The sequence below is a fragment of the Acomys minous genome, assembly GCF_964271855.1.
Source record: "Acomys minous genome assembly, chromosome: 10".
Taxonomy (NCBI): Eukaryota; Metazoa; Chordata; class Mammalia; order Rodentia; family Muridae; genus Acomys; species Acomys minous.
In genome coordinates, this window is record NC_140491.1 from 44,721,439 (window position 1) to 44,735,082 (window position 13,644).

A 13,644-nucleotide genomic window follows, 5' to 3' on the forward strand; every position below is an offset into this window, starting at 1 on the left:
TAGACTCTTTATAGGCTCCTTTTTTCTCCATCGAATTAGAGGAAGACATAGAGGGAGGAGGAAGATGGAGTGGGATGCAGAGAAGGAGGTAGAGCAGGAGGAAAGGGAGAAGGATGGAGAGGAGAAGCAGAGAGGGAAAGAGGCAGCCAAGAGGCCCTGCTGTCTAGGAGGAGGCACCACATGTCACAGGAGCTGGAAGATGGATGGCGATTTCCATTGCTCCATTGCAGTGGTTAGTAGCCAGTGTGGACATGAAGTCCAAAGAACACATTCACTGTCAAGAGTCAAAACCAGAACCCACATTCTGGTTCCAGGTCAGCTCATCTGCTGCTCTTGCAGTGTTTTTGATTGTAAACTGAGTGACAGTCATAGTTAGGTCAGGTCTTGAGGAGCCATGGCCGGAGGGCAAGGTCCAAGGCCTCAGGCTGACTGTAAGATTAGTGTGAATCTGGGGAAAGGTCTTTGAAGTGGGCAGCAGCTTTTGGTGTCTCTAGAACACGGATAAATGCTGGTTCAGTGTGAATGCTGGTTTGGTGTGAATGCTGGTTCGGTGCCAACATTTCTAAGCGAATTTATCTCCCTCAACCTCCACAATCTTACCACACTAAATAATTATACCCAAGCCCTGTGCTTGCCTTTGGCTACTATAACCAAAGACCTGAGGCAGTCACCCAGTAGTGACAAAGATGTGTCTGGACTCACAGATTGGACCAACCCAGGCCACAGTGAGTTGGCCTTGCTGATTTAGACTGCAGAGAAGCAGCACCTGAGGGCCGCAAGTGTGCGACACAGCAGAACCATCTCTCGTGGCCTAGAGGTGGAGAAAGAGGTCCAAAGTTCCCACAATGCCCCTGGGAGGGCAGGTCTCCCTGGCTTCCACCTCTTAAAGGTCCCAACACCTCCCAATAACAGCACTGTGGGGACCAAGCTCTTGACATACAGGCCTCTAGGAAGCCACAGCACGAGCTGAGTTTCTGTGGAAACAAACGAGAGGATAACAATAGTGCAAGCTAGGCGACTGAATCCGAGAGTTCCTCTACAGAACACAGTCGCAGGGGGATGGAGAACAGCTGGAGAGACAGGAGGTGGGATGCAGAGGAGTCCCAAAGTCCAGGACTGAGCTTGAGTGTCAGCTACTTCCGCCAGAGCAGGAAGCCAGACCCAGGCTTCTGCAACAGCCTGATGGGAGTTGAATGTAAAACTAATTAGAAACAGCCTCCAGATTTGAAACCAAAGTGCGGAAGCTACAGAAGTGAGTCCCTTTTAGCTTGTGTGACAGTCACCCTGTTCCTTATGAGTGTGTGACAGAAATACGGACATGGATTAAAAAACACAGTTGAATGGAGAGTGGGGTATGACTTTCACACGTACTCTGGTGCCTCATATTTGACCATGTCCCCTGGAGGGGGAGACCTGGTGGCATTCAGAGGAAGGATAGCAGGTTACCAAGAAGAGACTTGATACCCTATGAGCATATACAGGGGGAGGAAATCCCCCTCAGGAACAGTCATAGGGGAGAGGAATAAGGGGAAAATGGGAGGGAGGGAAGAATGGGAGGATACAAGGGATGGGATAACCATTGAGATGTAATGAGAATACATTAATAAAAAAATAAGGTAAATATAAAAGAAGAAACACTATAGCTAAAATAAAATTATTATATTTGTCAGTTAAAAAAAAACATGGCACAGGGTGTCGGTGCTTCCTGGTGTTGCTGCGCTGACTCCTCCACTTATTCTTATCCATAGGTGTTTCCAGCTGAGTTGCTCCCTTTCTTCAAATGGCAAGACTCCACCCGGGGTGAGAAAGCAGGAGTGTCTTCAATTTTGCGGCCGCAGCCTCAGAGCCTTCTGCTGTGGAATGCTAGTTGGTAAGGCCTCGGGAAAGGGGCAAAGCCACAAAAGCCAGGTGACAGGCACTCATGTGCTGACAGCGTTTTCCTCCACACACCATCTGCCTAGCATCCTCTGAGGTGCTAGGGCATGGGGGTGGGGGTGGGGGAGGCAGCCTTGTGATGTGGATCCACTGTTGGATCCCCAGCCTCTGTGCTCACTTCATTAACACATAACAGGTTGAAGGCATAGAAGCAACAGGCTTCCAGTCTGTCCTCAAAGGGCCCCGGATGCCACAGGATAGATGAGCGGAGGGGAAGCACACAGATCTAATACAAGTTTTATGGTGCTCAGAAGCCACAGAAAGAAAATGAAGACCCAAAGGAGTAGTTTGAGATTGCTACTCTGAGTCAGACAGATCGTGGGAGAACGTGATAGGTCAAGGCTTGGGCTCTACCAGTTTATCAGGCAGAGAAGCAACTAGGAAGATAAGTGCTAGTTTACCAGCAGATTCCCGGAAGGCTTCAACTTCCTGCCTTTGATAAGAATGTCTTACAAGACGTTCAGTGGGAATTCCACTGAAACAGAATGAAGTCACAGAAAGCTCGCCCTCGAGGTGGCCACTGTGCCAGGGTGGTCCACTTTTAACACCTTCCTTGGGCCCCACTCTGTCCTCTCTGCTTCAGGGGAGGTGCAGCGACCACACCTAGAGAAGCCCCGAGTCTACAGTGAAGTCAACTGGGGCCAGTGATTGACTGGTCCTGTGGTTCCAGGACATGGCTCCCCCAGCCCCAGGTCTCCTTCACACAAAGATCTGTCCCAGCTGCTACTACTGTCATTATTTAGGTGTTTCAGATGGAACCCAGAATTTCACAAATGCCAGGCAAGAACTGAGCCACTGAGCCAAACCCACAACCCCAATATTACACCATCACCGTAATCATATTATTGTTGTTGTTATTGTTAGTATTTTGAGGCAGAGTCTTCCTTCTTGCTGTGTACCACAGGCTGTTCTCAAATTTGTGATCTTCTTGCCTCAGCCTCCTAAATGCTAGGGTTACAGGCTCGTGCCACCACGCTAAATGTTTGTGTTTGTGGTTGCTGAGGACTGAACCCAGGGCCTGTGCATGCTGGGTAAACACTCTTCCCAGGGAGCTCCACTGAGCATCATCGCCTGGGCCTTTACAACTGCCCGATGGGGAGAGCTGATAAGTCGTGGACATTGTCTCTAAAAATGTAAAAATGATTGCTTTTAAAATTCATCTTGTCCATGAATTGGATAGCCCTCACCGAGAGCAGGACGGTCCTTTCTTCACCTGTTTGGAACACAGGAACTTGCTAACAGGTCAGAGAAATAAGACATTTTACTATTCTGGCTCGGGACAGTTTTGTAAGTATTTTCCCCATGGATGTGAGCAGTTCATGAAATTCTTTCATACCTGAGAGGTCTGCGTGGTTAGCAGGTGAGGCTCGCCCCACATGAACCACAAAATGCTTGGGGTCATGACCTTGGGCTATTCCCTTCAGACTGGATTAATACACTGGAGCATGATTGTGAATAGAAGCATCCACCAGAAGCTTTACATTAGATGTGACATTGCCCTAGAAAGTTGAACTCTTGGGAACACTGACTGCCTACATGCTGTGACTTCATCCTCTTCTAAAGTGGCTTTAAAAGCCCACCGCTCTGCCCACAGTAGCCTTCAGCTCACAAGCCTCAGCTTCCTGTCCTGCCTCAGACAGGATAGTACCGTGCTCCCACCCATCATAATCCCCACCACAGTGTGTGCAGCCAGAGCTGAGCATTCCTTCTTTTGCACCCCCCCAGAGGGCTCACCCCCAAGTTCTCTCAGACAACAGGAACAGAGACACAACCCACAGGACACAGTATCGGATTTTAGCACATCCTGAGGATGGGTATATTCATAGGGGCCCCTTAAGAGGAGTTGCTTTTCTGTCTCTGCTCTCATCTTTCCCCAAGGGGCCAAACTCAGAATCTATTTTCTCCTTCTCTAGAGATCCAGGCCAACGCAGAGCTCTGTGTGAGTGATAGGCAGGGCAGCTGTCCTTCACATGCTCCAAAAGGGACAGCAGGAGACACAGAGTCACAGAAGCCATCTTCACCAGCTCCCTGGGACAAGGTGCACCTTACATTGGGCCACTTAGACCTCTTCTCCTGAAAACAACGTTTATGTGTAGTGCATGCATATGTGCATATATGTATGCATGTGTGTGTGTGTGTGTGTGTGTGTGTGTGTGTGTGTGTGTGTGTGTGTAGGGGGGTGGGTCACACCTCCAATGCCCCTGCCTCAAATTTTTCATGTGTTCTTGAGCAGAGGAAATACAAATTTAAGTTTTAAAGCCTTCATTCTGTCATGAGAAAGGCAAGAAGGCTCAGGCAAATGGTGCGAGAGCACTACCCTCCCGCACCACAGTGGCACAGGCCATCAGTCTGTCTTCCTCACTGCTCTCCCTAGAGAGGACAGTGTCTGGAATGCAGGGCTGGAGGCTGCTGTTTTAAAATGAGTAATGCTCCTTTGCCACAGTCCTCTCACACTTTTACTTTTTTGTTGTTTCCTTATAGAACGCGTTGAACACAAGGAGTGAAGGAAAGCTAAATGCTGTTAACAGAGAAACAGAGACTTCTCTGGATTGGGATGAGCCTACTGACAGGTAGGTCATGGAAGCCCAGGGGGCCCAGCATTTCTGCATGTACAGATGGCGTGGGAATCATGAGGAACGTGTCACATGCCAACGTCAGGGTCTGTTCTGCTACCTCAGAGTAGATTTGATCCTGTCAGCACTAAAGGGGAAAAGAACATACTTTTTTTATTAGACCAGGTTGTATAGTAAACTTAACTCCGAATGTTGGGAGCCACACAAGGTAGTGCCAGGTAAGAGTCCTCATGTCAGTATTGGGAACTCTAGTCATGAGCACGCTATGCCAGAAACACAGATGGTCAGACACATTGCACCTTCTCACAATCCTAAAATTCCCTGAGTACAAATAAATTCATGAGCTAAGTTGGTCTTGTTGGCTGCGTTCTGCTAAGGAGTTCTGCCTTGCCCTGAATGCTGGCTGAGGCAAACACAGGTTCTTTTACTCCAATCTCAACTGCTAATAACAACTCTAAGATCCTGTGTTTCACATCAGTTATTACATATGTGTGTGTACATATATACACATACATACACACCCACATGCCAGTCATAGACGGCTATAAAGGATTAAAAGGGCTGCGATGGGGTTCAAGGACTTCAGGGAGGCCTTACTGAAGACAGGCAGGGAGCTGCTACAGATGCAGAATTACCACATGGATTAGATCACGGCGGCAGGTGGTGAGCCGCTGAAGAGAATACCATCTAGCACAGCTGCCGGGTGGCAGGGCGCTGAGGCCTCAGAACCGACTCAGCTGCAGAGGCTCGGGGCCATGGCGGCTATAAGCAAGGTGTGGAATGGGATCCCGAGAGATGGAAGCTTGCCTCAGCTGTGGTGGAGACCGACATGAACGAAAGCCCTGAAGATAGTCAAGAGCTTTCTCCCAGCCGGCTCCTTGATGCTCACAGTGGGTAGTCAGATGGCAGGACACATGCAGGGAGGGTTGCAGTGTGGTGTTCCTCTTTCTTATAGGTCCAGGTAGGAATGCTGCAACCTTGCTCAGTCTGGTGTGCTTTATGAGTTCTAGGCTGGCTTGCTTGCTTCCTTTCTTTGTTCATTTGTTCCTTCCTTCCTTTCCCTCTCTCTTCCTTCTATCTCCATTTTTCCATAAAGTGTGTATATCTTACAGAGATCAATTCTTTATTACTATTATGTGTATGTGCGCACAGGCACTCTCACATGCACACATGTGATGTCTATATAAGTGTGGGCACTTGAAAGCCCAGGTGTAGGTGTGGTGATCAAATGACAACTTTCAGAAGTGGGTTCTTTCCTGTCACCATATTGACGCAGCATCTTTCTTGTTCCTGCCACCCTGTATCCAGCATAGTTTTCCTTATGACTCTTCTATCTCCATCTGTCATCCTTGTCCTTGGAGTGCTGGCATTAAAATATAAGCTACTATGCCTGGCTTTTCATAACTTCTGAGGATTGAACTCATATCTTCAGGCTCACATGGCAATCATTTATACTTGCTGAGCCATGGAGCCACTCTTTGGGCCTTTTTAAAAAAATATTTTTGGGATTCACCTATGTGTTCATATAGTGCCAACCTGCTTTGATAAAATTCTTCATGAGAAATGTACATGTTACATTTAGGAACAGGCCATGTATCGGTCTGTGCCTAAGGATGGCACCAGAGAAGTAAGTGGTGCTGTCTGTAAGCATAGTCATTCTGTGTGTGCATTTGCACTCAAAAGGGGGTGAGATGCTGCTTTTAAAATGGCGTCTCTCGGAGTAAGCCCTGCCTGAAAACTCCTGCTGGGTATACTATGTTGTAGCTTAGAACATTGTGATGGCAGCTGCAGAAATGGAATTGGCGAGCCCCAGGAATGGAATTGGCAAGCCCCAGTGGGGTGTGTGGGTGCAGCCCCTGGCGTTGGAAATAAAACTGCTAATGGGACCGTGAGGACATGGTGCTTTGTGAAATGAGCCAGTTGAAAAAGGCAAACATGTTTATGCAGCTTTTACTAGAAAAGTCTCAGCCATCGATGCAAAAGTAGATGAGAGGTGCCCAAGGGGTGGGGGAGCATGAGTGGGGAGAAGTGGGGAGTTGTTTCAGGGCTTTCAGTGTTCCCTAGGGAGTAAAAATCCTAGATATTGTTGCATGACACTGTGAATATACCTAGGATTATTTAACTCCACCTTAAACATATTAGCCATGGTACACTTTATGTTTTGGGGGTTTGTTTTTAATCCTCTTTTTCTTTTTTTATTCTTGCCACAACCAAAAAGCAAAACATTACACACAGTCAAAAAAAAATTGAAGTTTTGGGAGGAGAAATATGGAGGAGCATTGGGCACCCACCCCCTATGCTGCAGGGTTTGTGACCCAAGTCACTGGAAGGGTGGGCTCAATGCTATGGCCTTCCTGGATTCCACTTTGCTAACATGGGAGTACTGATAGGGAAGGAATTTGTCTGTCTGTGCCTCAGAGTCCGATAGTGTAAGGCCTTTCAGTTGCTGTCTTCTGTGCTGCAGGTTTTATTACAGAGCATCCCAGCATAAAATGCACACTGTGTTTTATTGGTGAGACTGGCACCCCGCCACCCAAGGCCACGGCAACAAACATACTCCTCCCAGTTTGGGCAGAACAGTACTATCCAACACGAGAGCCAAGCACTGAAGAACTTCACAGCTTAGTTTAAATTATTTAGGACTTGAGCAACGACATAACTGTCCAATTAAAAACAAACATTCCCTAGAATTAGCACTCCCCGTGGGCCACTGGGGAAACACCAGGCATTCTTTTCTCTGCTGTGTATGGCAGCAGTGCGAGAGCAAGGCCGGGCTGTCTCAGGCAGGAGCCCTGAGCTCCTGTCTCCTCCTGCCCCAGCATGCAGTCTGTCTGCTGCCCACAGTAGACGCTGGGTGGGCAAGGCTCTCAAGAATGTGTTTGGGCAGAAGGGAGGGGCCATCTTTTCCAAGGAGGAGATCCTCTTGATGATGAGGATCAGAGCTGGACCACGTCTAGGGCTCGGAATCAGGGCTTGCCTTCCAGGCCTCTAGCTCCCAGTCTGTGCTACAGCATGTGGACATACACCACAGTATACACCGACGAGCCAGCACGTGTGGAGTGTGGCCTGCACCCAGCTGGGTGCAAAGTTTAACGAGTGGCTTTAACTGTGTTCCCCTCCACCATAAATACTTCTCCCTGCCATCTGCCTCCATCCTGAGTGGGTCAGTGTGCAGCATGTCCAGTCCCTTTTGGGCTTCCAGAAAATGGGGAGGGTCTTTCAGATAAGCCTGAACACTTAGCAGTCAGGTGTGCCAGGTACATGACAGCCTCTTTCTGTGTTCTGTCATGATCAGGAGCACTGGGAGCAGTGCCAGCCCCAGCCCCTGTCTCAGGTGGCCGTGTGAGACTGAAAGAACAGATGGATCGTTCTCCGAGCTGCAGCAGGTTGGTGTGTGACCGCAGCCTCAGAACTTGCCTCTGAGCCCATCAGTGACCCCTCCATTGCCTTCCTAACTCTGTAAGATGCTGCCTGGGGTTGAAATACACCATTGTGATAAGAAAGAAAATAGACTTCACACTTTCATGCCCATGGTAATGTCACAGCAAGGCCGACGCCATGAAGTGATCATAGGCAATCCCAAAGTTCCTGATGCCACCTGAGTAGTTCTAGGGGGTTCCCAGCTGGGTGTTCTCGTTGCTGGAAACTTGCCCTGTTTCGTTCTGAAGAATGTACCATTGACAGGTTGATTTGCAGGGTACCTCCTCGACAGCAGCCCCCTGCAGCCTGGAGAAGGAAGTGTTCTGCTGTGATGGACAAGGACTGCCGTGCTCCGAGGAGGACTTGGCCAAGATGCTACTGCTGAGGTCTGTCACCATGATGTCCCCACCAGGGTGGTGACAGCCCCACAGAGCAGCACCCAGGACTTCTCAGGAGTCTGACTTTCCATTTCCAGGAGACAGAAGAAGGGTAGTGGCGGCCACACCCATCTTGTCTTACTACAGGTCACTTGGTGGTTTGGTTCCCTTCATTGCTGGATTTCATTACAGCTGTGGCTGGGATTGTGCCAAGTCACTGTGCTCCGGATGATATGATTGGCTGCTGCTTGCCACTTGCATCCTGTCACGTGGTCTCTTTCATCTTTTAGAGCAGGCAGGAATCCAGACCTCTGCACTGTCTGTCTGTGTGGCTGGGGTGGGGGAGGGCTCAGTCAGAGGAGGGATATGTGAAGTGCCGCCGATACTCAGGACCCTCGCATGTCCATAAGAGTGTTCTCCTTCTACTTTGAAAGGCGCTATCCTTTATTCAGATTGCTAGCTGCCCAACTGCCCACCACCATCAGTGCACCGCTGCAACAGTTTCCAACAAGCCAGCAATGCAAGTCCTGTTTTCTTGGGAGCTGGAGGCTAAGTTGTCCAGCTTTTCCCAGGCCCCAGCATAAGGAGCTACAACTGGACATGGGAAACTGGTGGCTTCTATGTCAGGATAGTATTGTACAAAAACAGCAGGTGGTGATTCATGGGAAATTCTGGCTTTTGGCTCATGATCTCAGTGATGGGGGAATTGTATTTTACTCTTATTTCGGTAACTAGATCAGTTGCACTCTAGTATCTGACCTCAGCATCCCGGGTGCTGATGCCAGTCTCTAGGGTGCTGGCCTCAGTCTCTAGGGGGCTTGCTGGTCCTGTCCTTAGTGTCTCAATTAGTGTTTCAAGGTGCCTGTCTCACAGTAGCCAGTGAGTCTTATACTGCAGTCTGGGGGCCCATTGTGAGCACTAGGGCCTTCCTCAGGGTCCTCACCCCTGTTTCCCGACAGCTATCCCAGATAGTTCGCTCACATTGTCTGCCCATCCCACCTGGTACACTCTCTAGCCCTGGACCCTTTAGACTGCCCTGAAATCTGATATCTCCTTAGTTCCTCCTCCTGCCACTCCTTGCATCTGCAGCCTCCTCACATCCTGGTGTCGTCCTGAGAGCCCCTGTCCCCTACCCCTCAGCATTCTCCTGGGGCCATCGTGGTAACACAGCTTGAAGATGCTTGGCATTTTGCCATCCACAGCTTCCCAGGAACAGATGCCCAGGCACCACCAGCTCTGGGAATCCGCATTCACGTGCCTTCTGGAAGAGCTCTTTGTCTGCTGGTGGACTTTGGGGATGGTCGTGGAGCTGAGATGAGACTGTGTACAATGACAGGCACAGCTGTGGTGGCTGGATCCCACCAGTACAGAAAAGGTATGGTGTAGTGACTCCTTCTCTGGAAGCTTAGGAAGGAGTTACCATCCCAGGACACTGGCGATGTTCACATGCAGGCAGGGAAGGGGCCACATACCACCCTCTGGGGTTTTCCAAGAAGCTCACATTTTAGATTATGACCAAATCTTTGTATATTTCATCTCATCCCCTGAAGACCAGGGGATAGGAGAATGAGGCTGGGTCATGACCCCCAGTCAGCCAGTACAAAGCCTCCTGCCTAAGAGGTGACATGGTGACATCCTAAAACACTGAAAATCCCTTACATTCTTCTTCAAGGACCCACATATGATGAGTCACACTGTTTCTTTTGAGCTGAAACTTCCAACACTTAATTTTTATCAAAGTAATAATAGGGAACAACGGGCAATGTATAGGCATCTTGGTGTTAGTTTGGGTAACACTAAAGCCTCGGAGACGGGTGCAGGATGTGAGTGGAAAAGTTAACTTTCTTGAATAGTAGAACAACTTCACTTTTTCCTTTCTCTTTTGAAAATAATTTTTTGAGCATAGTCTAGTCTCTGTGCATACACACACAATTGACAAGAGAAGCTTCAAAAGTCTCCTTCTTGCTAACCCACAGACAACTGCCATAGCTTACACTGTGCATATAAGCCAGCTCCAGGGTTGCTGTTGTTTCTGTAAAGGGATGTGCACTATGCAGGGTGTCCAGCTTGCTGCCCACTTACGTGTGGCTCTCCATCCTAGAGCATCTCTGCAGACAGACAGATAGACAGACAGACAGGACTTCCTTGCCTTTGTGGGCAGCTGCTGTACGTTGACTTCACAGGCCAGGTCTGTTTAACTGGATTTTATAGGTTGGCATTGAGATTGTTTCTGATCTTTCAATATTACAAGTGACATTGCCGTGAGTAATTGTGTTTGCGTGCCAGCTCATGGCAAAGAGGACATCTGGCCTCAAATGCTTTGCACAGTAGCAGCTTGCTAGGCATTGCCAAGTTGCTCTCAATTAGAGCTGTCTGGTCTACTCTGTGAACTGTGCAGATGCCACTCTGGTAGATAGAAAGCCTCCTTTGAAAGCTTTGTGTATTGTTATCTTTATCCCAAACTAAGTATCCTTTTACAAGCCACATTTAGGCAAGAAGAGCACTTTTGTGGTTCTATGTAAAGTGGGGTCATGTGAGCATTTTGCCTTTTTATTATGAGGGTAATAAATTACAAGTATCCTTTTCTTCATTTATTGTGTGCTGTTTATTTATTCCGTTATCTGCTCAGGGAGATGTTAGAGACTCAGCCTAGCTTCAAGTACTGCTGGGCAGGTGCTCCACCACTGAGCTACGGCCAAAGCCCCAGCTTCTGAGAAATATGTCCTAGTTAAAAATGTATCCCTTACTCCAAATTTACAAAGCGATTTTTTTCATGACTTCTAGTGTTTTCATGGTTGTGTTTTAGACATTTTTTTTTTTTGTTCTCTGAGACAGGGTTTCTCTGTGTAGCCTTGGCTGTCCTGCACTCACTTTGTAGCTCAAGCTGGCCTCAAACTCAAACTATCCGCCTGCTTCTGCCTCCCAAGTGCTAGGATTAAAGGCGTGCGCCACCGTGCCTGGCGCTAGAATGTGTGTATGTGTGTGTGTGTGTATATATATTTATTATTATAAATAATTAATTTATTCATATTACATCTCAATTGTTATCCCATCCCTTGTATCCTCCCATTCCTCCCTCCCTCCCATTTTCCCCTTACTCCCCTCCCCTATGACTGTGACTGAGGGAGACCTTCTCCCCCTGTATATGCTCATAGGGTATCAAGTCTCTTCTTGGTAGCCTGCTATCCTTCCTCTGAGTGCCACCAGGCCTCCCCATCCAGGGGACATGGTCAAATATGGGGCACCAGAGTTTGTGTGAAAGTCAGACCCCACTCTCCACTCAACTGTGGAGAATGCACTGTCCATTGGCTAGATCCAATGGACAGAATGTCTGCTCTTGTGGCTCAAATAACCACTTTTTCTGAAGGAGCTGGGAGTGCTCTCCCCGCCCCCCTTCTCTCTCTCTGTCAGTCTGTCTGTCTGTCTCCTGTCTCTGTCTGTCTGTCTGTCTCCTGTCTCTGTCTGTCTGTCTCCTTTCTCTGTCTCTCTGTCTCGCTGTCTGTGTCCTTGTCGCTCTCAGGCCCATCTACATGGTTTCCTTCCCCTTTCATCTGCCCAACCTGTGTTTGTGTAAGTCACTGTTGTTATATTTTCCTCAGGTCTCGCAGTTGTGGCTAACACTCCTGGTGTCTCAACTTTTCCGGAATGATTTTGATCATGCTTCCTTGATGATTTTTCTACATGATCTTTAAACGCACACTGACTAATATGAAGATATTTCGTTGGCAGTTCTATCTGGATAGTGTTTAACTTAAATCTTAATTTGTATAGAAGCTTTATGCTCCCAAGTCGCCCTTTTGATAGAATGTGACCTGATCCTTTCTACCCTTCCTCACACCTTTGGAAACATTTAAAAATTTCTCCATATACTATACATATATACACTCCACTTACATTCACTAAAAATGTAAAAACAAAAAAAGTGTTTTAAAATTATTTCCACTTACATGGCACTTCATTTTTTGTGTTGTCAAAGGTGAGCTATTTATCTGCAAGCTGGTCGCCATGGCGTGTAGAAAGGTGAGGAGGTTGCTGCTTGTTCTGTGGCCTCCAGGCTGAGCTTTGCCGCAGACTTCTGCATGCATTCTCATGTGTTTTCTTAGCTGTACAAACACAGTGTTTGCACATGTTGACGTGTCACCTCCCGTCCCCACTGGTCACCTCACAGTCCCCTCTCCTGTCTGATTGCACTGGCCCACGTATCCAGAGCATCGTGGGTGACATCAGCAGACAAGGCTGGAGGGGTTTCTACTGTGCTTTCTCTGAACTTCATGCTAGAATCTGTATAGAGTCAATGTATGGTGGTACAGACGTTTTCATTTTTCCTTAAGGACTGAAAAAAGTAACAGTTGCTGAACCTGCCAGCCCCTGACACCACTTCTCTGTTGATGACTTCATGATTGGTTTCTCCTTTAGAGCCCCACAAGTCACCAGTATTGGCGTTCCACAATTCCCAGGAGTGGGAAACCATAGGCTTTTGCTTTATTATTCTTTTTGTTTTGTTTTGTTTGGTTGGTTTTGTTTGTTTGTTTGTTTGTTTGTTTGTTTTTTGGTAAAGAAGAGTCTATTCTGGCTTACAGCTTGACAAGATATATCCAACCATGATGACCAGACATGCTCAGCAATGGCCTGAGGTGACAGGAGCATGAATTAGTAGGTCACATTCCCCCCACCCCCAACACACACCCACATTCAGCAAACAGAGAGATGAGTGCTTGTGCTCAGCTCACTTTTTCTGTATTAGCTCTCTTGTTCTTAATTAATTAATTAATTAATTAATCAATTAATTAATTAATTAATCCAGCCTGGAATACCAGACTATGGGATGATGAAGCCCAAATTCAGGAGGAGCCTTCCTTCTGTTGGACCTTTCCAGAACTGTGGTTTCCATGGTGACTGTAAACCCAGTCACATTGACAATGACGTCAAGCCATGCTCCTTCCCAGCTACCACCCTTCATCTCTTCCCTTTCCACTTTCAGCTCACTGTGTAAACTCCACATCTTCGGGGTACCATGTGGATACTCTGCCCACCCCTAGCTGACCACACCTGCCTTCCTCTGGTCCTAGTGGGCGGCGGGCGGGCTCTACTGTCATTCCTAGTCCTCCCGTGCTGCTCTCATTTGGCTCACGCAAGTTCAGCCGCCAGCTGACTTGTGAGGAAAACGCACACAAATAGTTTAGAGCTGATGTTATTGTGCTTGAGTGACAATTTGCTGGCCTACAAAATCCTTGAGCATGGACTGTTTCTTCCGAGGACTCTAGTCACCTGTCCACTTCACTCCTTATAATGGTGGTTATTCCATGTACGGCAAGCATCCCCATCAGCATCCCCACCAC

At 47.9% G+C, this 13,644-nt stretch overlaps 2 protein-coding genes across 2 annotated transcripts in view; both read left to right on the forward strand.

The window, feature by feature from the left end:
* The window catches only part of HUS1 (HUS1 checkpoint clamp component), a 30,502-nt gene extending 26,475 nt beyond the window's left edge, over positions 1 to 4,027 (forward strand). Inside the window, exons 9-10 of the mRNA XM_084800096.1 lie at positions 1,749 to 1,870; positions 3,849 to 4,027. Of these exons, the coding sequence (XP_084656222.1) occupies positions 1,749 to 1,870; positions 3,849 to 4,012 (286 nt within the window). The 3' untranslated portion in view covers positions 4,013 to 4,027. The remainder of the gene's footprint in view (positions 1 to 1,748; positions 1,871 to 3,848) is intronic.
* PKD1L1 (polycystin 1 like 1, transient receptor potential channel interacting) overlaps positions 3,848 to 13,644 on the forward strand; it is a 129,827-nt gene continuing 120,030 nt past the window's right edge. Inside the window, exons 1-5 of the mRNA XM_084800090.1 lie at positions 3,848 to 3,973; positions 4,417 to 4,505; positions 7,804 to 7,894; positions 8,193 to 8,314; positions 9,508 to 9,680. Of these exons, the coding sequence (XP_084656216.1) occupies positions 8,301 to 8,314; positions 9,508 to 9,680 (187 nt within the window). The 5' untranslated portion in view covers positions 3,848 to 3,973; positions 4,417 to 4,505; positions 7,804 to 7,894; positions 8,193 to 8,300. The remainder of the gene's footprint in view (positions 3,974 to 4,416; positions 4,506 to 7,803; positions 7,895 to 8,192; positions 8,315 to 9,507; positions 9,681 to 13,644) is intronic.